This window comes from Salvelinus namaycush, chromosome 4 (assembly GCF_016432855.1).
Source record: "Salvelinus namaycush isolate Seneca chromosome 4, SaNama_1.0, whole genome shotgun sequence".
Lineage (NCBI taxonomy): Eukaryota > Metazoa > Chordata > Actinopteri > Salmoniformes > Salmonidae > Salvelinus > Salvelinus namaycush.
In genome coordinates this window covers 84,273,462-84,299,903 of record NC_052310.1, presented here as the reverse complement: position 1 = coordinate 84,299,903, position 26,442 = coordinate 84,273,462, and the positions used below count along the sequence as shown (strand labels likewise).

The 26,442-nt window shown below is 47.4% G+C and overlaps 1 protein-coding gene across 1 annotated transcript in view; it reads left to right on the top strand.

The window, feature by feature from the left end:
* The window catches only part of LOC120046878 (lysosomal cobalamin transport escort protein LMBD1-like), a 98,628-nt gene that overhangs the window by 39,051 nt on the left and 33,135 nt on the right, over positions 1–26,442 (top strand). Inside the window, exon 8 of the mRNA XM_038992455.1 lies at positions 3,037–3,103. Within this exon, the coding sequence (XP_038848383.1) occupies positions 3,037–3,103 (67 nt within the window). The remainder of the gene's footprint in view (positions 1–3,036; positions 3,104–26,442) is intronic.

Sequence of the window (26,442 nt, the reverse complement as noted above, 5' to 3'; positions counted from 1 at the left end):
TCCATCCTCCTGAATGAGTGAGGGTTCCATCCTCCTGAATGAGTGAGGGTTTCATCCTCCTGAATCCTCCTGAATGAGTGAGGGTTTCATCCTCCTGAATCCTCCTGAATGATTGAGGGTTCCATTCTCCTGAATCCTCCTGAAGGAGTGAGGGTTCCATTCTCCTGAATCCTCCTGAAGGAGTGAGGGTTCCATTCTCCTGAATCCTCCTGAAGGACTGAGGGTTCCATTCTCCTGAATCCTCCTGAAGGACTGAGGGTTCCATTCTCCTGAATCCTCCTGAAGGAGTGAGGGTTCCATCCTCCTGAATCATCCTGAAGGAGTGAGGGTTCCATCCTCCTGAATCCTCCTGAAGGAGTGAGGGTTCCATTCTCCTGAATCCTCCTAAAGGAGTGAGGGTTACATTCTCCTGAATCCTCCTGAAGGAGTGAGGGTTCCATCCTCCTGAAGGAGTGAGGGTTCCATTCTCCTGAATCCTCCTGAAGGAGTGAGGGTTCCGTTCTCCTGAATCCTCCTGAAGGAGTGAGGGTTCCGTCCTCCTGAATCCTCCTGAAGGAGTGAGGGTTCCGTCCTCCCGAATCCTCCTGAAGGAGTGAGGGTTCCATCCTCCTGAATCCTCCTAATGGAGTGAGGGTTCCATCCTCCTGAATCCTCTTAACGGAGTGAGGGTTCCATCCTCCTGGATCCTCCTGAAGGAGTTAGGGTTACATCCTCCTGAATCCTCCTGAAGGAGTGAGGGTTACATTCTCCTGAATCCTCCTGAAGGAGTGAGGGTTCCATCCTCCTGAATCCTCCTAACGGAGTGAGGGTTCCATCCTCCTGAATCCTCCTAACGGAGTGAGGGTTCCATCCTCCTGAATCCTCCTGAAGGAGTTAGGGTTACATCCTCCTGAATCCTCCTGAAGGAGTGAGGGTTACATTCTCCTGAATCCTCCTGAAGGAGTGAGGGTTCCATCCTCCTGAATCCTCCTGAAGGAATGAGGGTTCCATCCTCCTGAATCCTTCTGAAGGAGTGAGTGTTACATTCTCCTGAATCCTCCTAAAGGAGTGAGGGTTCCATCCTCCTGAATCCTCCTGAAGGAGTGAGGGTTCCATTCTCCTGAATCCTCCTGAAGGAGTGAGGGTTCCATTCTCCTGAATCCTCCTGAAGGAGTGAGGGTTCCATCCTCCTGAAGGAGTGAGGGTTCCATCCTCCTGAATCCTCCTAAAGGAGTGAGGGTTCCATCCTCCTGAATCCTCCTGAAGGAGTGAGGGTTCCATTCTCCTGAATCCTCCTGAAGGAGTGAGGGTTCCATTCTCCTGAATCCTCCTGAAGGAGTGAGGGTTCCATCCTCCTGAAGGAGTGAGGGTTCCATCCTCCTGAATCCTCCTGAAGGAGTGAGGGTTCCATTCTCCTGAATCCTCCTGAAGGAGTGAGGGTTCCATTCTCCTGAATCCTCCTGAAGGAGTGAGGGTTCCATTCTCCTGAATCCTCCTGAAGGAGTGAGGGTTCCATTCTCCTGAATCCTCCTGAAGGAGTGAGGGTTCCATCCTCCTGAATCCTCCTGAAGGAATGAGGGTTCCATCCTCCTGAATCCTTCTGAAGGAGTGAGTGTTACATTCTCCTGAATCCTCCTAAAGGAGTGAGGGTTCCATCCTCCTGAATCCTCCTGAAGGAGTGAGGGTTCCATTCTCCTGAATCCTCCTGAAGGAGTGAGGGTTCCATTCTCCTGAATCCTCCTGAAGGAGTGAGGGTTCCATCCTCCTGAAGGAGTGAGGGTTCCATCCTCCTGAATCCTCCTGAAGGAGTGAGGGTTCCATTCTCCTGAATCCTCCTGAAGGAGTGAGGGTTCCATTCTCCTGAATCCTCCTGAAGGAGTGAGGGTTCCATTCTCCTGAATCCTCCTGAAGGAGTGAGGGTTCCATTCTCCTGAATCCTCCTGAAGGAGTGAGGGTTCCATCCTCCTGAATCATCCTGAAGGAGTGAGGGTTCCATCCTCCTGAATCCTCCTAAATGAGTGAGGGTTCCATCCTCCTGAATCCTCCTGAAGGAGTGAGGGTTCCATTCTCCTGAATCCTCCTAAAGGAGTGAGGGTTCCATTCTCCTGAATCCTCCTGAAGGATTGAGGGTTCCATCCTCCTGAATCCTCCTGAAGGAGTGAGGGTTCCATTCTCCTGAATCCTCCTGAAGGAGTGAGGGTTACGTTCTCCTGAATCCTCCTGAAGGAGTGAGGGTTCCATTCTCCTGAATCCTCCTGAAGGAGTGAGGGTTGCATTCTCCTGAATCCTCCTGAAGGAGTGAGGGTTATATTCTCCTGAATCCTCCTGAAGGAGTGAGGGTTCCATCCTCCTGAATCCTCCTAAATGAGTGAGGGTTCCATCCTCCTGAATCCTCCTGAAGGAGTGATGTTTGGTTAAATCCTTCTAAATTGATGGATATAATGTATAGTACTGACAGTGAAATGTATTTTGGTCTGGTAAACAGCTGCCATTCCTTTTTATTTGAATCTCTCTATTGTTCCAGTTCTTTGTTTCTCCTTCATAATGGTTATGTCCTGCTGTTGTTGTTGTATTGTCTGGGGTATTGGCCAATTGTCATGGACATAAACTTGGCTTTGGTTCATGATTGGTTGAAGGATAAACATGTGCTTTTAAATGTAAATGGCAGCACAACAAAATATGATAACGGACAGTTATTGTATTAACTACATTAGCTGCCTTAGCCTCATTAGCTACATTAGTGTATTAACTACATTAGCTGCCTTAGCCTCATTAGCTACATTAGCCACATTAGCTACATTAGCTGCCTTAGCCTCATTAGGCTCATTAGTCGCATTAGCCTCAATAGCTGCATTAGCTGCCTTAGCTACACACCTTGGTGGAACACAATGATGACCATACATGTTTTATTTTCTGGATTGCAGTTGAGTTGAATGGAAAACTGTGTATGCTTAGTTAGTTTAAGTGCACATCCTTCATATTATAGCAAACAAACAGTACTGGATACTCTGTTTGCTATGGAGAAGAGAAACATGCCTTTTTTGTGTGTTCGACCAGAGCCCGATGCCACTAGGGAATAATACCACTTGGACTACCAAGACCTGCGATGCCGACGCACCTCAAGGTAAGACTGCCAGCTACACACACCACGTACACTGACACACACACACACACACACACACACACACACACACACACACACACACACACACACACACACACACACACACACACACACAGAAAGACTATCTCTAGCAGTACAGCAAGATGCTATATTTTTCCCATACGTAGAGACCTACCAGTCCATCAGAGGAGAGAAGACTCGAGATAAAGAAGGAAGCGTGTAATATATAATAAACACATTAGAATATATGATCAATGTTTAATATCGCACAAAAGGGCTATGTCCCAAATGGCACCCTATTCCCTATTTAGTGCACTACTTTCTACCATGGGCCTTGGTCAAAAGTATTGCACTAAATAAGGACTGGGGTGGCATTTTGGACACAGAACAAAGAGATGGTGGTGTAGAGGAGAGTTATCCTCATGCCCAACAGTGGTACACAAGACCTTCTTCGGTATCATTCATTATTCAACCAAGATGAATTCATATCAAGGACAAGTATTTACTGATGGATTCCATGGCCTCCTAGCCTCCTCAACAGTTACTACGGTGAAGTCAGCCATGCAGACACAAACGGGAATATGCATCACTCCTATTCCAGCGAGCTGGATCACATGCATTTATTCATCCTGCCTAATGCTCCAGGCAGAGCGGGCCTGTCTTAGATAGTGTATGTTTCCCAAATGGCACCCTATTCCTTACGTAGTGCACTACATTAGACAGAGAGTGCACTATATAGGGCAGGGCTATTCAACTGTTACCCTACGAGGTCCGGAGCCTGCGGGGTTTTCTGTTCTACCTGATAATGAATTGCACCCACCTGGTGTCCCAGGTCTAAATCAGTCCCTGATTAGAGGGGAATCACCCACCTGGTGTCCCAGGTCTAAATCAGTCCCTGATTAGAGGGGAATCACCCACCTGGTGTCCCAGGTCTAAATCAGTCCCTGATTAGAGGGGAATCACCCACCTGGTGTCCCAGGTCTAAATCAGTCCCTGTTTAGAGGGGAACAATGAAAAAACTCAGTGGAACTGGCTTGGAGGTCCAGAGTTGAGTTATATATAGGGAATATGATTCCATTTGGGAGGTAGCCTCTGAGAGGGAGATGTTTAGAGGACAGGAGGAGAGTATAGAGATTCACCAAGAACATTGTCAGGCCGGGTGACCATGGAGAGGAAGGTGTTGAAATCTAATGAGGAAAGGAATGGACTGAAATGTGAGTGTGTTGCGGGGTAGGGGGGGGGGCATGCACTTTGACTGGAAGAGGGAAATGTGTTTTCCACGTTTGAGAGGAAGTGCTCAGGGACTAAGGTGGCTCAGAGGGAGAGATGTGGGGATACAGTACTTCTGAGAAGTTGGAGTTGTAATGTCTACCACTGTCAGACACCTCTTCACTCCAAATCCAAAATGCATGTATAGACCATATCACTGTATTTGTGTATCAGCAGTTGACTGTTTTTAGTCAGTACAAAATAAACCCCCATCAGAGAGGCTGAAAGGAAAGAAGCTCTGAGCTGGTGCAGGTGGCTCGCAGGGTGAGAGGTTGGATACAGTGGTCTAGTGGAGTTGAAGTCGTGGCTATCGTTAACCCACACTGGGTGGGTTGCACCAACTGAAATTAGAATGATTTTAGATTAGAGCTAATGTAGATTTGTTGTTTTTGTTATTTTGCGACCTCTGATATATTAGCTTGTGCATAATGAAAACAAGTAATTAGAATGTTAAAAGTCAGTCCAAAAGCAAACGAGTAATTAACTACAAAGTGTGTGTGTGTGTGTTTGTGTCATTGAGGTCAATCTAGTGTACCACGTGACAGTGTAATTAGCTAATAGATTAGTAACCAGACTTATAGTGCCTTCAGGAAGTGTTCACTTCCCTTGACTTTTCCCACATTTTGTTGTTACAGCCTGAATTTAAAATGGATTACATTTAGAGTTTGTGTCTTTGGCCTACACACAATACTCCATAATGTCAAAGAAGAATTATGTTTTTTGACATTTCTACAAATTAATTTCAAATGAAAAGCTGAAATGTCTTGAGTCAAGAAGGATTCAACCCCTTTGTTCTGGCAAGCCTAAATATGTTAAGGAGTGAAAATGTGCTTCACGTGTCGCATAATACACCCAGTCACTACAAAGATACAGACGTCCTTCCTAACTCAGCTGCCTGAGAGGAAGGAAACGGCTCAGGGATTTCACCATGAGGCCAATGGTGACTTTAAAACAGTTACAGAGTTTAATGGAGAAAACTGAGGATGGATCAACAACATTGTAGTTACTCCACAATACTAACCTAAATGACAGAGTGAAAAGAAAGAAGCCTGTACAGAATAAAAATATTCCAAAACATGCATCCTGTTTGCAAAAAAAGTCAAGTAAAACGGCAAAAAATGTGGCAAAGAAAAAATGTGGCAAAGTACAATGCTCATTTTCTTAAGCATGGTGGTGACTGCATCAGATTATGGGTATGAGTTTTTTAGGATTAAAAAAAAGAAAATAATAGAGCTTAGCACAGGCAAAATCCTAGAAGAAAACCTTGTTCATTCTGCTTTCCACCAGACACTGGGAGACAAATGAACCTTTCAGCAGGACAATAACCTGAAACACAAGGCCAAATATACATTGGAGTTGCTTACTGAGACAACGTTGAGTGGCCTAGTTACAGTTTTGACTTAAATCGGCTTGAAAATCTATGGCAAGACTTGAATATGGCTCTCCAGCAATGATCAGCAACCAACTTGACAGAGCTTGAAGAACTGTAAAAATAATAATGTACAAACATTGCACAATCCAGGTGTGCAAAGCTCTTAGAGTCTCACAGCTGTAATCTCTCCCAGAAAGACTCACTGTAATCACAGCCAATGGTGATTCTAACATGTATTGACTCAGGGGTGTGAATACTTATGTAAATCAGATATGTCTGTATTTCATTTTCAATAAATGTGCAAACATTTCTAAAAACATGTTTTCATGATGGGCTATTATGTATAAAATATATATATTGAATCAATTTTCAATTCAGGCAGTAACACAACAAAGTGTTTAATAAGTCAAGGGGTGTGAATACTTCCTGAAGGTGTTACATAACAGATGAGTACGTATTCATATCACTACATTACGGATTCATCTATGATTTCTCAAACAACAGACCTTTTACATAATCATGTAATTACTTAATTTGACAGAAGGTTTGCAGTTTTGGGATTTCACAGATTCACAGAAGGCCTATAGAAAGCCTTTATAGGGAGCGAGGAATGTAATGCTTGGATGACTTGGGTTGTCCTTTTGGCCCAAGACATCCAGAGGAGGGCACTCATATGTAGCGCTGGAATTATAATTAAACTGAGCTGGGAATATGTAGCTACTGTCAATATGTCAGTGAACGAGAGAGAGACAACCAAGCTTTCATAATGTATTGAAGACAGTTCTTCTCTCAGTGAACCAACGAGAGAGAGAGAGACAACCAAGCTTTCATAATGTATTGAAGACAGTTCTTCTCTCAGTGAACCAACGAGAGAGAGAGAGGCAACCAAGCTTTCATAATGTATTGAAGACAGTTCTTCTCTCAGTGAACCAACGAGAGAGAGAGAGAGACAACCAAGCTTTCATAATGTATTGAAGACAGTTCTTCTCTCAGTGAACCAATGAGAGAGAGAGAGAGACAACCAAGCTTTCATAATGTATTGAAGACAGTTCTTCTCTCAGTGAACCAACGAGAGAGAGAGAGGCAAGCACACTTTCATAATGTATTGAAGACAGTTCTTCTCTCAGTGAACCAACGAGAGAGAGAGAGACAACCAAGCTTTCATAATGTATTGAAGACAGTTCTTCTCTGAGTGAACCAACGAGAGAGAGAGAGGCAAGCACACTTTCATAATGTATTGAAGACAGTTCTTCTCAGTGAACCAACGAGAGAGAGAGAGACAACCAAGCTTTCATAATGTATTGAAGACAGTTCTTCTCTCAGTGAACCAACGAGAGAGAGAGAGACAACCAAGCTTTCATAATGTATTGAAGACAGTTCTTCTCTCAGTGAACCAACGAGAGAGAGAGAGAGAGACAACCAAGCTTTCATAATGTATTGAAGACAGTTCTTCTCTCAGTGAACCAACGAGAGAGAGAGAGGCAACCAAGCTTTCATAATGTATTGAAGACAGTTCTTCTCTCAGTGAACCAACGAGAGAGAGAGACAACCAAGCTTTCATAATGTATTGAAGACAGTTCTTCTCTCAGTGAACCAACGAGAGAGAGAGAGAGAGGCAACCAAGCTTTCATAATGTATTGAAGACAGTTCTTCTCTCAGTGAACCAACGAGAGAGAGAGAGAGACAACCAAGCTTTCATAATGTATTGAAGACAGTTCTTCTCTCAGTGAACCAATGAGAGAGAGAGAGAGAGAGGCAAGCACACTTTCATAATGTATTGAAGACAGTTCTTCTCTCAGCACCAGGAACAGTTGTCATGATTTAAGTGAAGGCTACATAAAGGAGTTGATCAGTCTAATCGGTTGAAGTTTCCTGTTTATTTCAACCACTTCAGCACCGTTACCAAAGAATGAAAGGCATTTACATCTCTTTATTACACACCCTCTAGTCAGGATACAGATCATATATTACATGTCTGAATGTTTGGGTGAGTGAGAGAGAGAGAGAGAGATTGATTATCTTAAGTATTGGCCACAGAGGCAGCACAGAACATGCATCTCCCTTGTTAGTGAGGAATATAGTATTTGAATCTTGGACCCAGTTTGACTTGTTAGTGAATACAGTATCATGTGACTCTTGGACCCAGTTTGACTTGTTAGTGAATACAGTATCATGTGACTCTTGGATCCAGTTTGACTTGTTAGTGAATACAGTATCATGTGACTCTTGGACCTAGTTTGACTTGATACTGTATTCACTAACATGTGAATTTTGGATTCAGTTCGGGCTTCCTGTCTCTCACAATGAAGCATCAATCTGCTGCACAGAAGTTGCTCTGCGGGGTTACCACAAATCAATCCTTCTCCAGTCGACTTCACAGTTTAAACCGACGCTATTTTTCACCCTCCGCTTGCCAGATATCACAGCCTCCCAATCTGTTTGTGTGGGTTTGGCCTTCTCCCATCTGTGGTCACACTCTGTAACCATCCCTCCCTCGCCGCCCACCAGCAGTATCTGGATAAAGACACACACACACACACACACACACACACACACACACACACACACACACACAAAAACACAAACAAACAAAAAAGAGACCATAGCAGCACAACGCAAACTGTTAGCAAAGTGTTGTGTAGCACTGCCCAGCAGCAGCTGGCTAGGCTGGCTCCACATCAGGTTATGTACTGTAGCAGCAGCTGGCTAGGCTGGCTCCACATCAGGTTATGTACTGTAGTAGCAGCTGGCTCCACATCAGGTTATGTACTGTAGCAGCAGCTGGCTAGGCTGGCTCCACATCAGGTTATGTACTGTAGTAGCAGCTGGCTAGGCTGACTCCACATCAGGTTATGTACTGTAGCAGCAGCTGGCTCCACATCAGGTTATGTACTGTAGCAGCAGCTGGCTAGGCTGGCTCCACATCAGGTTATGTACTGTAGCAGCAGCTGGCTAGGCTGGCTCCACATCAGGTTATGTACTGTAGCAGCAGCTGGCTAGGCTGGCTCCACATCAGGTTATGTACTGTAGCAGCAGCTGGCTAGGCTGGCTCCACATCAGGTTATGTACTGTAGTAGCAGCTGGCTAGGCTGGCTCCACATCAGGTTATGTACTGTAGCAGCAGCTGGCTAGGCTGGCTCCACATCAGGTTATGTACTGTAGTAGCAGCTGGCTAGGCTGGCTCCACATCAGGTTATGTACTGTAGTAGCAGCTGGCTAGGCTGGCTCCACATCAGGTTATGTACTGTAGCAGCAGCTGGCTAGGCTGGCTCCACATCAGGTTATGTACTGTAGTAGCAGCTGGCTAGGCTGGCTCCACATCAGGTTATGTACTGTAGTAGCAGCTGGCTAGGCTGGCTCCACATCAGGTTATGTACTGTAGCAGCAGCTGGCTAGGCTGGCTCCACATCAGGTTATGTACTGTAGCAGCAGCTGGCTCCACATCAGGTTATGTACTGTAGCAGCAGCTGGCTAGGCTGACTCCACATCAGGTTATGTACTGTAGCAGCAGCTGGCTAGGCTGGCTCCACATCAGGTTATGTACTGTAGCAGCAGCTGGCTCCACATCAGGTTATGTACTGTAGCAGCAGCTGGCTAGGCTGACTCCACATCAGGTTATGTACTGTAGCAGCAGCTGGTTAGGCTGGCTCCACATCAGGTTATGTACTGTAGCAGCAGCTGGCTAGGCTGGCTCCACATCAGGTTATGTACTGTAGCAGCAGCTGGCTAGGCTGGCTCCACATCAGGTTATGTACTGTAGCAGCAGCTGGCTAGGCTGGCTCCACATCAGGTTATGTACTGTAGCAGCAGCTGGCTAGGCTGGCTCCACATCAGGTTATGTACTGTAGCAGCAGCTGGTTAGGCTGGCTCCACATCAGGTTATGTACTGTAGCAGCAGCTGGCTAGGCTGGCTCCACATCAGGTTATGTACTGTAGCAGCAGCTGGCTCCACATCAGGTTATGTACTGTAGCAGCAGCTGGCTAGGCTGGCTCCACATCAGGTTATGTACTGTAGCAGCAGCTGGCTAGGCTGACTCCACATCAGGTTATGTACTGTAGCAGCAGCTGGCTAGGCTGACTCCACATCAGGTTATGTACTGTAGCAGCAGCTGGCTAGGCTGACTCCACATCAGGTTATGTACTGTAGCAGCAGCTGGCTAGGCTGACTCCACATCAGGTTATGTACTGTAGTAGCAGCTGGCTAGGCTGGCTCCACATCAGGTTATGTACTGTAGCAGCAGCTGGCTAGGCTGGCTCCACATCAGGTTATGTACTGTAGTAGCAGCTGGCTCCACATCAGGTTATGTACTGTAGTAGCAGCTGGCTAGGCTGGCTCCACATCAGGTTATGTACTGTAGTAGCAGCTGGCTAGGCTGACTCCACATCAGGTTATGTACTGTAGCAGCAGCTGGTTAGGCTGGCTCCACATCAGGTTATGTACTGTAGTAGCAGCTGGCTAGGCTGGCTCCACATCAGGTTATGTACTGTAGCAGCAGCTGGCTAGGCTGACTCCACATCAGGTTATGTACTGTAGCAGCAGCTGGTTAGGCTGGCTCCACATCAGGTTATGTACTGTAGCAGCAGCTGGCTAGGCTGACTCCACATCAGGTTATGTACTGTAGCAGCAGCTGGCTAGGCTGGCTCCACATCAGGTTATGTACTGTAGCAGCAGCTGGCTAGGCTGACTCCACATCAGGTTATGTACTGTAGCAGCAGCTGGCTAGGCTGGCTCCACATCAGGTTATGTACTGTAGCAGCAGCTGGCTAGGCTGGCTCCACATCAGGTTATGTACTGTAGCAGCAGCTGGCTAGGCTGACTCCACATCAGGTTATGTACTGTAGCAGCAGCTGGCTAGGCTGACTCCACATCAGGTTATGTACTGTAGCAGCAGCTGGCTAGGCTGGCTCCACATCAGGTTATGTACTGTAGCAGCAGCTGGCTAGGCTGACTCCACATCAGGTTATGTACTGTAGCAGCAGCTGGCTAGGCTGGCTCCACATCAGGTTATGTACTGTAGTAGCAGCTGGCTAGGCTGGCTCCACATCAGGTTATGTACTGTAGCAGCAGCTGGCTAGGCTGGCTCCACATCAGGTTATGTACTGTAGTAGCAGCTGGCTAGGCTGGCTCCACATCAGGTTATGTACTGTAGCAGCAGCTGGCTAGGCTGGCTCCACATCAGGTTATGTACTGTAGCAGCAGCTGGCTAGGCTGGCTCCACATCAGGTTATGTACTGTAGCAGCAGCTGGCTAGGCTGGCTCCACATCAGGTTATGTACTGTAGCAGCAGCTGGCTCCACATCAGGTTATGTACTGTAGCAGCAGCTGGCTAGGCTGGCTCCACATCAGGTTATGTACTGTAGCAGCAGCTGGCTAGGCTGACTCCACATCAGGTTATGTACTGTAGTAGCAGCTGGCTAGGCTGGCTCCACATCAGGTTATGTACTGTAGCAGCAGCTGGCTAGGCTGACTCCACATCAGGTTATGTACTGTAGCAGCAGCTGGTTAGGCTGGCTCCACATCAGGTTATGTACTGTAGCAGCAGCTGGCTAGGCTGACTCCACATCAGGTTATGTACTGTAGCAGCAGCTGGTTAGGCTGGCTCCACATCAGGTTATGTACTGTAGCAGCAGCTGGCTAGGCTGACTCCACATCAGGTTATGTACTGTAGCAGCAGCTGGCTAGGCTGGCTGCACATCAGGTTATGTACTGTAGCAGCAGCTGGCTAGGCTGGCTCCACATCAGGTTATGTACTGTAGCAGCAGCTGGCTAGGCTGACTCCACATCAGGTTATGTACTGTAGCAGCAGCTGGCTAGGCTGACTCCACATCAGGTTATGTACTGTAGCAGCAGCTGGCTAGGCTGGCTCCACATCAGGTTATGTACTGTAGCAGCAGCTGGCTAGGCTGACTCCACATCAGGTTATGTACTGTAGCAGCAGCTGGCTAGGCTGGCTCCACATCAGGTTATGTACTGTAGCAGCAGCTGGCTAGGCTGGCTCCACATCAGGTTATGTACTGTAGTAGCAGCTGGCTAGGCTGGCTCCACATCAGGTTATGTACTGTAGCAGCAGCTGGCTAGGCTGGCTCCACATCAGGTTATGTACTGTAGCAGCAGCTGGCTAGGCTGGCTCCACATCAGGTATGTACTGTAGCAGCAGCTGGCTAGACTGGCTCCACATCAGGTTATGTACTGTAGCAGCAGCTGGCTAGGCTGACTCCACATCAGGTTATGTACTGTAGTAGCAGCTGGCTAGGCTGGCTCCACATCAGGTTATGTACTGTAGCAGCAGCTGGCTAGGCTGGCTCCACATCAGGTTATGTACTGTAGCAGCAGCTGGCTAGGCTGGCTCCACATCAGGTTATGTACTGTAGCAGCAGCTGGCTAGGCTGACTCCACATCAGGTTATGTACTGTAGCAGCAGCTGGCTAGGCTGGCTCCACATCAGGTTATGTACTGTAGCAGAAGCTGGCTAGGCTGGCTCCACATCAGGTTATGTACTGTAGCAGCAGCTGGTTAGGCTGGCTCCACATCAGGTTATGTACTGTAGCAGCAGCTGGCTAGGCTGACTCCACATCAGGTTATGTACTGTAGCAGCAGCTGGCTAGGCTGACTCCACATCAGGTTATGTACTGTAGCAGCAGCTGGCTAGGCTGGCTCCACATCAGGTTATGTACTGTAGCAGCAGCTGGCTAGGCTGGCTCCACATCAGGTTATGTACTGTAGCAGCAGCTGGCTAGGCTGGCTCCACATCAGGTTATGTACTGTAGCAGCAGCTGGCTAGGCTGGCTCCACATCAGGTTATGTACTGTAGCAGCAGCTGGCTAGGCTGGCTCCACATCAGGTTATGTACTGTAGCAGCAGCTGGCTAGGCTGGCTCCACATCAGGTTATGTACTGTAGTAGCAGCTGGCTAGGCTGGCTCCACATCAGGTTATGTACTGTAGCAGCAGCTGGCTAGGCTGGCTCCACATCAGGTTATATACTGTAGCAGCAGCTGGCTAGGCTGGCTCCACATCAGGTTATGTACTGTAGCAGCAGCTGGCTAGGCTGGCTCCACATCAGGTTATGTACTGTAGCAGCAGCTGGCTAGGCTGGCTCCACATCAGGTTATGTACTGTAGTAGCAGCTGGCTAGGCTGGCTCCACATCAGGTTATGTACTGTAGCAGCAGCTGGCTAGGCTGGCTCCACATCAGGTTATGTTCTGTAGCAGCAGCTGGCTAGGCTGGCTCCACATCAGGTTATGTACTGTAGCAGCAGCTGGCTAGGCTGGCTCCACATCAGGTTATGTACTGTAGTAGCAGCTGGCTAGGCTGGCTCCACATCAGGTTATGTACTGTAGTAGCAGCTGGCTAGGCTGGCTCCACATCAGGTTATGTACTGTAGTAGCAGCTGGCTAGGCTGGCTCCACATCAGGTTATGTACTGTAGCAGCAGCTGGCTAGGCTGGCTCCACATCAGGTTATGTACTGTAGCAGCAGCTGGCTCCACATCAGGTTATGTACTGTAGCAGCAGCTGGCTCCACATCAGGTTATGTACTGTAGCAGCAGCTGGCTAGGCTGGCTCCACATCAGGTTATGTACTGTAGTAGTAGCTGGCTAGGCTGGTTCCACATCAGGTTATGTACTGTAGCAGCAGCTGGCTAGGCTGGCTCCACATCAGGTTATGTACTGTAGCAGCAGCTGGCTAGGCTGGCTCCACATAAGGTTATGTACTGTAGCAGCAGCTGGCTAGGCTGGCTCCACATCAGGTTATGTACTGTAGCAGCAGCTAGCTAGGCTGGCTCCACATCAGGTTATGTACTGTAGCAGCAGCTGGTTAGGCTGGCTCCACATCAGGTTATGTACTGTAGTAGCAGCTGGCTAGGCTGGCTCCACATCAGGTTATGTACTGTAGCAGCAGCTGGCTAGGCTGGCTCCACATCAGGTTATGTACTGTAGCAGCAGCTGGCTAGGCTGGCTCCACATCAGGTTATGTACTGTAGCAGCAGCTGGCTAGGCTGGCTCCACATCAGGTTATGTACTGTAGCAGCAGCTGGCTAGGCTGGCTCCACATCAGGTTATGTACTGTAGCAGCAGCTGGCTAGGCTGGCTCCACATCAGGTTATGTACTGTAGCAGCAGCTGGCTAGGCTGGCTCCACATCAGGTTATGTACTGTAGTAGCAGCTGGCTAGGCTGGCTCCACATCAGGTTATGTACTGTAGTAGCAGCTGGCTAGGCTGGCTCCACATCAGGTTATGTACTGTAGTAGCAGCTGGCTAGGCTGGCTCCACATCAGGTTATGTACTGTAGCAGCAGCTGGCTAGGCTGGCTCCACATCAGGTTATGTACTGTAGCAGCAGCTGGCTCCACATCAGGTTATGTACTGTAGTAGCAGCTGGCTAGGCTGACTCCACATCAGGTTATGTACTGTAGCAGCAGCTGGTTAGGCTGGCTCCACATCAGGTTATGTACTGTAGCAGCAGCTGGCTAGGCTGGCTCCACATCAGGTTATGTACTGTAGCAGCAGCTGGCTAGGCTGGCTCCACATCAGGTTATGTACTGTAGCAGCAGCTGGCTAGGCTGGCTCCACATCAGGTTATGTACTGTAGCAGCAGCTGGCTAGGCTGACTCCACATCAGGTTATGTACTGTAGCAGCAGCTGGTTAGGCTGGCTCCACATCAGGTTATGTACTGTAGTAGCAGCTGGCTCCACATCAGGTTATGTACTGTAGCAGCAGCTGGCTAGGCTGACTCCACATCAGGTTATGTACTGTAGCAGCAGCTGGCTAGGCTGGCTCCACATCAGGTTATGTACTGTAGTAGCAGCTGGCTAGGCTGGCTCCACATCAGGTTATGTACTGTAGCAGCAGCTGGCTCCACATCAGGTTATGTACTGTAGTAGCAGCTGGCTAGGCTGGCTCCACATCAGGTTATGTACTGTAGCAGCAGCTGGCTAGGCTGGCTCCACATCAGGTTATGTACTGTAGTAGCAGCTGGCTAGGCTGGCTCCACATCAGGTTATGTACTGTAGTAGCAGCTGGCTAGGCTGGCTCCACATCAGGTTATGTACTGTAGCAGCAGCTGGCTAGGCTGGCTCCACATCAGGTTATGTACTGTAGCAGCAGCTGGCTCCACATCAGGTTATGTACTGTAGCAGCAGCTGGCTAGGCTGGCTCCACATCAGGTTATGTACTGTAGTAGCAGCTGGCTAGGCTGGCTCCACATCAGGTTATGTACTGTAGCAGCAGCTGGCTAGGCTGGCTCCACATCAGGTTATGTACTGTAGCAGCAGCTGGCTCCACATCAGGTTATGTACTGTAGCAGCAGCTGGCTCCACATCAGGTTATGTACTGTAGCAGCAGCTGGCTAGGCTGGCTCCACATCAGGTTATGTACTGTAGCAGCAGCTGGCTAGGCTGGCTCCACATCAGGTTATGTACTGTAGCAGCAGCTGGCTCCACATCAGGTTATGTACTGTAGCAGCAGCTGGCTCCACATCAGGTTATGTACTGTAGCAGCAGCTGGCTCCACATCAGGTTATGTACTGTAGCAGCAGCTGGCTAGGCTGGCTCCACATCAGGTTATGTACTGTAGCAGCAGCTGGCTAGGCTGGCTCCACATCAGGTTATGTACTGTAGCAGCAGCTGGCTCCACATCAGGTTATGTACTGTAGCAGCAGCTGGCTCCACATCAGGTTATGTACTGTAGCAGCAGCTGGCTCCACATCAGGTTATGTACTGTAGCAGCAGCTGGCTCCACATCAGGTTATGTACTGTAGCAGCAGCTGGCTCCACATCAGGTTATGTACTGTAGCAGCAGCTGGCTCCACATCAGGTTATGTACTGTAGCAGCAGCTGGCTCCACATCAGGTTATGTACTGTAGCAGCAGCTGGCTCCACATCAGGTTATGTACTGTGGTGCTCCTAACGCTATGGGAGATGTTAGTGCCTCACTATGAAGCTATAGACACTGGCGCTACTGAAAGCTAGCAAACTGTTGTGTTTATGTATTCAATGTATGTATTTTATTATCATTTTGCACTCCGGCTAAGACTACCACTTTACAGGGAGAGCAGTATTTGTGGCTATATTGAGACATGTTTGCGTGATGTTATAGAAACAGTTTGTAGTGTTTTCACAGTCCAGGAAGCTGTTGAATGACACCTTGGTTGAGACAGGTGGTCGTGAGGAGGATGTGGGTACTCAGACATGTTATTTGAGCAACACACCGTAGCGTTTGCACAGTATATTAAACTATGGGATGACAACTTGCTCTCTCCTGGATTGGGATTTGTGAGGAGGATGTGTGTGAGGACATGTGTGGGATGCTGCATTATGAGGCTGTGTGTGTGTTTGTATGTGTGAGGTGCTACAGTATAAAACCTTTTTGACTACCTCCAGCTAAATTGGTTGCAGAGAGCAAACACTATAAGCCCTGGATGTTGACCAAACCAGTGGAGATGCACAGGGCAGACAGAGGAGATGATTCTCAGGGTTCAGCTCTTAGAAATGGCAGTGCTCTTAGCTAAGAAAATAACCAACATTTTAACGGAACATGTCCATCCAACTTGGCTTATGTAACATTTTCAGCTACTTAGGAGGGAATGTGTAGCCTGTAAGTGCATCAGAGCATGATACTTGAAATACAGCTTACAGTTTGAAGCACGTTATTAACCCAAAGGGGCGAACAAATGGATTGAAATAATGTGAAAAGGCCACTACACTGGAAAGTGTTTTAGCAGGAGAAATAGTGAGGTGTGGATTGAAGGGACAGTGAAAGCCAGTGGCTGAGGGGACAGTGAAAGCCAGTGGCTGAGGGGACAGTGAAAGCCAGTGGCTGAGGGGACAGTGAAAGCCAGTGGCTGAGGGAGCCAGTGGCTGAGTGGACAGTGAAAGCCAGTGGCTGAGGGGACAGTGAAATCTAGTGGCTGACGGGACAGTGAACAGTGAGGGGACAGTGAAAGCCAGTGGCTGAGGGGGACAGTGAAAGCCAGTGGCTGAGGGGGACAGTGAAAGCCAGTGGCTGAGGGGGCCAGTGAAAGCCAGTGGCTGAGGGGGGCAGTGAAAGCCAGTGGCTGAGGGGGGCAGTGAAAGCCAGTGGCTGAGGGGGGCAGTGAAAGCCAGTGGCTGAGGGGGGCAGTGAAAGCCAGTGGCTGAGGGGGGCAGTGAAAGCCAGTGGCTGAGGGAGGTAGCTAGGTCTTTGAGGTCAGCATGCTGAGGGCGGGCAGTGGGTGGGTACTGTATCCTTCCACCACTGTATCCCTCTACCACTGCATCCTTCAACCACTGTATCCTTCCACCACTCGACCTAGGCAGCACAGGGACATCCTCATGGTAGAGCAGAACAGTAATGATGTACTCTTTATGAACACACCCATGATGCACCACAAAGATACAACCCATATTACTGTATCATCAGAACGTGAGGGATCATGACCTTTAGATGTTCAGAATTACACACCTGTTTGGAGAGTGAATGGAAAGGCGTGCCCAAAAGAGGAGGATATGGAGCCGCTAGTTGTATTTCTCCTGTTCTCCTCAGAGCCATATCATTCTGTCTATAGAAGCAGTATACATGCATGTATATTTATGGCTGTGGTTATCCCTGCCTGCCTTCCCTGTATGCCCACGTCCATTGCCCACTAGCTGTTCACCAGGGAGCATCTCCAATGTCAAGTTATTGAGACACTGCCAGGCTTTTATACAACGGAACTTGTACCGACTCCTCCGACCAGCCTATATGCTTTCAACACTAGCGAGCCAAGTGCAGCTGTACTGTGCTGGCCTGATTTATGCATCCACTGTAGTGGTTTGAACCGTGGTGGGAAGGACAATGTGAAACAGTAAGAGCCAGCGCAGTATGGTTTGGGTTGGCGCTGTAGTGTGAAAAGGGTATTACAGTACCAGCCTGGGCCTCTTTTGGCCGTCTCGCATAACAGCCGTTAGCACAACGGACTAGGAAGTGTCCAGCTGAGACAACACATGGGACTGGGAGGGACCGTCACTGCCCACCAGAAACGGACATGATGTTGCCACTCTTCAAAGACTAGGCCAGAGTCTGGTTGTGATTGGAATGGGGAGAGATTTGAACACCCCCCCTCCCTGTCAGTACCAGCCCTTTGCTCTGTAGAGTGTCGTGTAGTGTGGGGGCACAGATCAATCCAAGCCTTTAAGACCCTCAATGTGTCTTTTCCATGAGGGTGGCAGTGTCTTTTTGGTTGTGAGATAGAGGAAGGGAGGGTTTAAATCACAGCTTCATGTTGTCTCTTCCATGAACATGCATTTCCTTTGTGAGACCAATAGGTCTTCTTGACAAAGTGATGCAGGAGCAAGATGTCAACTAGAATTCAGCGTCCACATCCACTATTTTGTCTCAGATGTGTCCATGTCAATTCTCTTTCATTATCAATTCATTAGGTTCTACTCATCTCTTTTGAACACCATGATCAAAACAACAATGAATGTTTGCTACTTCTCTCTCTCTTGAAAGCAGTTCCTCAGGCCTGGGGACTAGCCACACTCCTATTAGGACCTGTTACCTGCCTTCTGAACTGACAGAGAAGAGGAACTTTCATCACACTGAGAAGTTCATTTGAATCATGTTTAGCTACAGAGGACCCCGCTCAGCGAAGAAGAATGATTCTCTCTCTCGCTCTCTGTTTCGCTTTATTCAATTCAAAAGGCTTTATTGGGAAACATGTTTACATTGCCAAAGCAAGTGAAATAGATAATAAACAAAAGTGAAATAAGAAATCAGTAATGAACAGTAAACATGGCTCTCTCCAGTCTTACAGTAATGGATAATATTATCCTGTATCTCGCTCGCCACAGCGAGACACGAGCCCTACAGCCTATGCTTCTGCAAGATCAAGTGGGTTACCATGGCTACCACCCAGCAAAACTTCCATGGTGAAACAGGGGGTGTTTCAATACATTCAGCTGCAAATCAAAATGACTGAGACATGAAATGCTTTCTGCTCTCTTCTCCCTTAGTGAGATTGGGGTTGACTGACTGTTGTACCTGAGTTTCCTACGTGGTTCTGATGACTCAGTGTGTTAGTTAGAGCATGGTGCTTAGCTAGCAACACCAGGATTAGAGCATTGGTCTTAGCTAGCAACACCAGGATTAGAGCATTGGGCTTAGCTAGCAACACCAGGATTAGAGCATTGGGTTTAGCTAGCAACACCAGGATTAGAGCATTGGGCTTAGCTAGCAACACCAGGGTTAGAGCATGGGGCTTAGCTAGCAACACCAGGGTTAGAGCACTGGGTTTAGCTAGCAACACCAGGGTTAGAGCACTGGGCTTAGCTAGCAACACCACCGTTAGAGCATGGGGCTTAGCTAGCAACACCAGGGTTAGAGCATGGTGCTTAGCTAGCAACACCAGGGTTAGATCATGGGGCTTAGCTAGCAACACCAGGGTTAGAGCATTGGGCTTAGCTAGCAACACCAGGGTTAGAGCACTGGGCTTAGCTAGCAACACCAGGGTTAGAGCATTGGGCTTAGCTAGCAACACCAGGGTTAGAGCATGGGGCTTAGCTAGCAACACCAGGGTTAGAGCACTGGGCTTAGCTAGCAACACCAGGGTTAGAGCATGGGGCTTAGCTAGCAACACCAGGGTTGGAGCGTGGGGCTTAGCTAGCAACACCAGGATTAGAGCATGGGGCTTAGCTAGCAACACCAGGGTTGGAGCATGGGGCTTAGCTAGCAACACCAGGGTTGGAGCATGGGGCTTAGCTAGCAACACCAGGGTTAGAGCAAGGGGCTTAGCTAGCAACACCTGGGTTAGAGCAAGGGGCTTAGCTAGCAACACCAGGGTTGGAGCATGGGGCTTAGCTAGCAACACCAGGGTTGGCGCATGGGGCTTAGCTAGCAACACCAGGGTTAGAGCATGGGGCTTAGCTAGCAACACCAGGGTTGGAGCATGGGGCTTAGCTAGCAACACCAGGGTTGGAGCATGGGGCTTAGCTAGCAACACCAGGGTTAGAGCATGGGGCTTAGCTAGCAATACCAGGGTTATAGCATGGGGCTTAGCTAGCAACACCAGAGTTAGAGCATGGGGCTTAGCTAGCAACACCAGGGTTAGAGCATGGGGCTAAGCTAGCAACACCAGGGTTGGAGCATTGGGCTTTACAAGCAACACCAGGGTTGTGGGTTCGCTTCCCGTATGGGCCACATATACTGAATATGTGTCACTATCCTTATTGACAGTTCTGTAGGTCACTGGATTAAAGTGTCTGCTAAGTGAACATATTACCATGTTCTATACAGAAAATACTCATCTCTGTTAGAGCAGGAACAGGAGAGAAGGTAGCATGTGTTTTATGTAAGCCGTAACCCAGAGAAGAGACTAGTGGGTCATGTTAACATATGAGGTTGGTCCTGTTCTGAGATGGCAGGCTTTAAAACAGAATGTCCTCATAGGGCCCTAGTGGGTCATGTTAACGTATGACGTTGGTCCTGTTCTGAGATGGCAGGCTTTAAAACAGAATGTCCTCATAGGGCCCTAGTGGGTCATGTTAACGTATGACGTTGATCCTCGACTGAGATGGCAGGCTTTAAAACAGAATGTCCTCATAGGGCCCTAGTGGGTCATGTTAACGTATGACGTTGATCCTCGACTGAGATGGCAGGCTTTAAAACAGAATGTCCTCATAGGGCCCTAGTGGGTCATGTTAACGTATGACGTTGATCCTCGACTGAGATGGCAGGCTTTAAAACAGAATATCCTCATAGGGCCCTAGTGGGTCATGTTAACGTATGACGTTGATCCTCGACTGAGATGGCAGGCTTTAAAACAGAATGTCCTCATAGGGCCCTAGTGGGTCATGTTAACGTATGACGTTGATCCTGTTCTGAGATGGCAGGCTTTAAAACAGAATGTCCTCATAGGGCCCTAGTGGGTCATGTTAACGTATGACGTTGATCCTGTTCTGAGATGGCAGGCTTTAAAACAGAATGTCCTCATAGGGCCCTAGTGGGTCATGTTAACGTATGACGTTGATCCTGTTCTGAGATGGCAGGCTTTAAAACAGAATGTCCTCATAGGGCCCTAGTGGGTCATGTTAACGTATGACGTTGATCCTCGACTGAGATGGCAGGCTTTAAAACAGAATGTCCTCATAGGGCCCTAGTGGGTCATGTTAACGTATGACGTTGATCCTCGACTGAGATAACAGGCTTTAAAACAGAATGTCCTCATAGGGCCCTAGTGGGTCATGTTAACGTATGACATTGATCCTCGACTGAGATGGCAGGCTTTAAAACAGAATGTCCTCATAGGGCCCTAGTGGGTCATGTTAACGTATGACGTTGATCCTCGACTGAGATAACAGGCTTTAAAACAGAATGTCCTCATAGGGCCCTAGTGGGTCATGTTAACGTATGACGTTGATCCTCGACTGAGATGGCAGGCTTTAAAACAGAATGTCCTCATAGGGCCCTAGTGGGTCATGTTAACGTATGACGTTGATCCTGTTCTGAGATAACAGGCTTTAAAACAGAATGTCCTCATAGGGCCCTAGTGGGCCATGTTAACGTATGACGTTGATCCTCGACTGAGATGGCAGGCTTTAAAACAGAATGTCCTCATAGGGCCCTAGTGGGTCATGTTAACGTATGATGTTGATCCTGTTCTGAGATAACAGGCTTTAAAACAGAATGTCCTCATAGGGCCCTAGTGGGTCATGTTAACGTATGACGTTGATCCTCGACTGAGATGGCAGACTTTAAAACAGAATGTCCTCATAGGGCCCTAGTGGGCCATGTTAACGTATGACGTTGATCCTCGACTGAGATGGCAGGCTTTAAAACAGAATGTCCTCATAGGGCCCTAGTGGGCCATGTTAACGTATGACGTTGATCCTCGACTGAGATGGCAGGCTTTAAAACAGAATGTCCTCATAGGGCCCTAGTGGGTCATGTTAACGTATGACGTTGATCCTATTCTGAGATGGCAGGCTTTAAAACAGAATGTCCTCATAGGGCCCTAGTGGGTCATGTTAACGTATGACGTTGATCCTCGACTGAGATGGCAGGCTTTAAAACAGAATGTCCTCATAGGGCCCTAGTGGGTCATGTTAACGTATGACGTTGATCCTCGACTGAGATAACAGGCTTTAAAACAGAATGTCCTCATAGGGCCCTAGTGGGTCATGTTAACGTATGACGTTGATCCTCGACTGAGATGGCAGGCTTTAAAACAGAATGTCCTCATAGGGCCCTAGTGGGCCATGTTAACGTATGACGTTGATCCTCGACTGAGATGGCAGGCTTTAAAACAGAATGTCCTCATAGGGCCCTAGTGGGCCATGTTAACGTATGACGTTGATCCTCGACTGAGATGGCAGGCTTTAAAACAGAATGTCCTCATAGGGCCCTAGTGGGTCATGTTAACGTATGACGTTGATCCTGTTCTGAGATGGCAGGCTTTAAAACAGAATGTCCTCATAGGGCCCTAGTGGGTCATGTTAACGTATGACGTTGATCCTCGACTGAGATGGCAGGCTTTAAAACAGAATGTCCTCATAGGGCCCTAGTGGGTCATGTTAACGTATGACGTTGATCCTCGACTGAGATGGCAGGCTTTAAAACAGAATGTCCTCATAGGGCCCTAGTGGGTCATGTTAACGTATGAGGTTGGTCCTGTTCTGAGATGGCAGGCTTTAAAACAGAATGTCCTCATAGGGCCCTAGTGGGTCATGTTAACGTATGACGTTGATCCTCGACTGAGATGGCAGGCTTTAAAACAGAATGTCCTCATAGGGCCCTAGTGGGCCATGTTAACGTATGACGTTGATCCTGTTCTGAGATGGCAGGCTTTAAAACAGAATGTCCTCATAGGGCCCTAGTGGGTCATGTTAACGTATGACGTTGATCCTCGACTGAGATGGCAGGCTTTAAAACAGAATGTCCTCATAGGGCCCTAGTGGGTCATGTTAACGTATGACGTTGATCCTGTTCTGAGATGGCAGGCTTTAAAACAGAATGTCCTCATAGGGCCCTAGTGGGCCATGTTAACGTATGACGTTGATCCTCGACTGAGATGGCAAGCTTTAAAACAGAATGTCCTCATAGGGCCCTAGTGGGCCATGTTAACGTATGACGTTGATCCTGTTCTGAGATGGCAGGCTTTAAAACAGAATGTCCTCATAGGGCCCTAGTGGGCCATGTTAACGTATGACGTTGATCCTCGACTGAGATGGCAGGCTTTAAAACAGAATGTCCTCATAGGGCCCTAGTGGGCCATGTTAACGTATGACGTTGGTCCTGTTCTGAGATGGCAGGCTTTAAAACAGAATGTCCTCATAGGGCCCTAGTGGGTCATGTTAACGTATGACGTTGGTCCTCGACTGAGATGGCAGGCTTTAAAACAGAATGTCCTCATAGGGCCCTAGTGGGTCATGTTAACGTATGACGTTGATCCTGTTCTGAGATGGCAGGCTTTAAAACAGAATGTCCTCATAGGGCCCTAGTGGGCCATGTTAACGTATGACGTTGATCCTCGACTGAGATGGCAAGCTTTAAAACAGAATGTCCTCATAGGGCCCTAGTGGGCCATGTTAACGTATGACGTTGATCCTGTTCTGAGATGGCAGGCTTTAAAACAGAATGTCCTCATAGGGCCCTAGTGGGCCATGTTAACGTATGACGTTGATCCTCGACTGAGATGGCAGGCTTTAAAACAGAATGTCCTCATAGGGCCCTAGTGGGCCATGTTAACGTATGACGTTGGTCCTGTTCTGAGATGGCAGGCTTTAAAACAGAATGTCCTCATAGGGCCCTAGTGGGTCATGTTAACGTATGACGTTGGTCCTGTTCTGAGATGGCAGGCTTTAAAACAGAATGTCCTCATAGGGCCCTAGTGGGCCATGTTAACGTATGACGTTGATCCTCGACTGAGATGGCAGGCTTTAAAACAGAATGTCCTCATAGGGCCCTAGTGGGTCATGTTAACGTATGACGTTGGTCCTGTTCTGAGATGGCAGGCTTTAAAACAGAATGTCCTCATAGGGCCCTAGTGGGTCATGTTAACGTATGACGTTGATCCTCGACTGAGATGGCAGGCTTTAAAACAGAATGTCCTCATAGGGCCCTAGTGGGCCATGTTAACGTATGACGTTGATCCTCGACTGAGATGGCAGGCTTTAAAACAGAATGTCCTCATAGGGCCCTAGTCGGCCATGTTAACGTATGACGTTGATCCTCGACTGAGATGGCAGGCTTTAAAACAGAATGTCCTGTCATAATTTACCGTATGTTCATGTCATCTATATCTGATTTGTGACATGTGGGCGACTGTAAATATGATTTGTGACATGTGGGCGACTGTAAATATGATTTGTGACATGTGGGCGACTGTAAATATGATTTGTGACATGTGGGCGACTGTAAATATGATTTGTGACATGTGGGCGACTGTAAATATGATTTGTGATATATGGGCGACTGTAAATATGATTTCTGACATATGGGCGACTGAATATGATTTGTGACATATGGGCGACTGAATATGATTTGTGACATATGGGCGACTGTAAATATGATTTCTGACATATGGGCGACTGAATATGATTTGTGACATATGGGCGACTGTAAATATGATTTGTGACATATGGGCGACTGAATATGATTTGTGACATGGGCGACTGAATATGATTTGTGACATATGGGCGACTGAATATGATTTGTGACATATGGGCGACTGAATATGATTTGTGACATATGGGCAACTGTGAATATGATTTTGTCATGTACAGATGTAGGATATTAATTTAATCACCCTGTTGCAGGAGAAATTTCCTGCTATGAAGGAAATGTTAAACTTGAAGCGTATTTGTGTTTTAAAAAGGATTCTGAAGTTTGTAATTTCCATTTTTAAATGTGGCTTGATCCCTTATGAAAAATGTATCAACCCCTCAAAATGTCCATTAATTATAATCCACAAAACAATTCACATTTCCTGTTGCTGCAGGGTTATTTTCCTGCTGTAGCAAACTGATTCAAATTAAAATCCTACGTCTGTAGTGGCCTTAGAACTTGTCATCCTTTTGTAGCAATAACTCAATATTACTTCTCAATTTATCTCTTTTACATGAAACCAGATTAACTATTTAATTTTCCCACTGGAAATTCTGCCAGCACATACAGTCGCAGCATATTTTAACATAAAAACCTGCTATAACATAAAAACAAACGTTCTACTTAACCGTTATGTTACGCCTGCTGCTGCCATGGCAACGTCAGATTGACAGACAGACAGGCAGTAGGTGGAGGTGGGGGCGGGGTTAGAGGTCAAACTTGTGACTGATTGGCAAGCGGTCCTCGGGGGTGTAGTGGTTTGTAACATGTTGGTGAGCAGGTGCTGAGTGCCAAGCTTCTCCATTATCTCCTCTAAGGTCATTACCACGGCTATTACTCACTCACTCAGCATATAATAGAGACTAACGTTTCTTAGGCTGGTCTGAAATGGCACTAATGGTCTAATGCCACTGAGGATTTCACAAAAAGATAGGAAGCTATTTTGAAAAGTGTGTGTCTCTCTCTCTCTCTCTCCGATCTCTCTCTCTGTCTGTCTCTCCTTACCTCCTCCCCATCTCCCCCCTTTTCTTATCTTTGTTAGGAATCTGATTAGGTGCTATTGGGAATAGTGCTATCAGACTTGTGAGTGGCACCAGGTTTAGATGAACAGCCTGGGGTGGTGGGGAGAGATGGCTGGGCCGGGGAGGGTGGGGATTTTGGCCCTGCTGCTATTGGGTTGAGACCGTTTATTTTGGATTGAGAAAGTCCCTTAATTAACACCTTTAGGATTAAAACAGACGTGGAAGGCGAAGGCCCCAATTTAGCTTGTCATTCAGGTTTTGTTTGTCTAAAATTGATTTTCTTGGGTTAGACCCAAAAAATGTCTAAACTTGTGGGCATTGTTAGGCATTGAGCTGCATCAATTATTTACTGAATTGAGGCCATGCAGATGTCAATCAAAGATGTATCCAAGGGTCGCAAAGGGAGGGTATATTACTGGAAACTTTCAAAGTTTACCAGTAAACTACCAGAATTTTGGTAACTTATATCAAATATATCACATAACATGGTTTTAAAATAAACATAACCCTAAATATAAACCAACAACAAGGTTGGAGTTAACCTACAGGAGGGTCGCTCTCCAGGAACAGGGTTGGAGTGAAAATTCCCTGTTAGGATCACCACTTTATTTTAAGAATGTGAAATGTCAGAATAATAGCAGAGAGAATTATTTATTTCAGCTTTTATTTCTTTCATCACATTGCCAGTGGGTCAGAAGTGTACATACACTCAATTGGTATTTGGTAGCATTGCCTTTAAATTGTTTAACTTGGGTCAAACGTTTCGGGTAGCCTTCCACAAGCTTCCCACAATAAGTTGGGTGAATTTTGGCCCGTTCCTCCTGACAGAGCTGGTGTAACTGAGTCATATTTGTAGGCCTCCTTGCTCGCACACGCTTTTTAAGTTCTGCCCGCAAATGTTCTATGGGATTGAGGTAAAAAAAAATGTTTAACCTAAGTCTATGTAAACTTCTGACTTCAACTGTATAAAAATGCTGGGCAGGCCATTATTTTGCCTGTCATGGCTATGCCCCCATAGGATGACAATGCCCCCATCACTGAATGGTTTGATGAGCATGACAGCGATGTAAACCATATGCCATGGCTGTCTCAGTCAACGGATCTCAACACTTATGGAA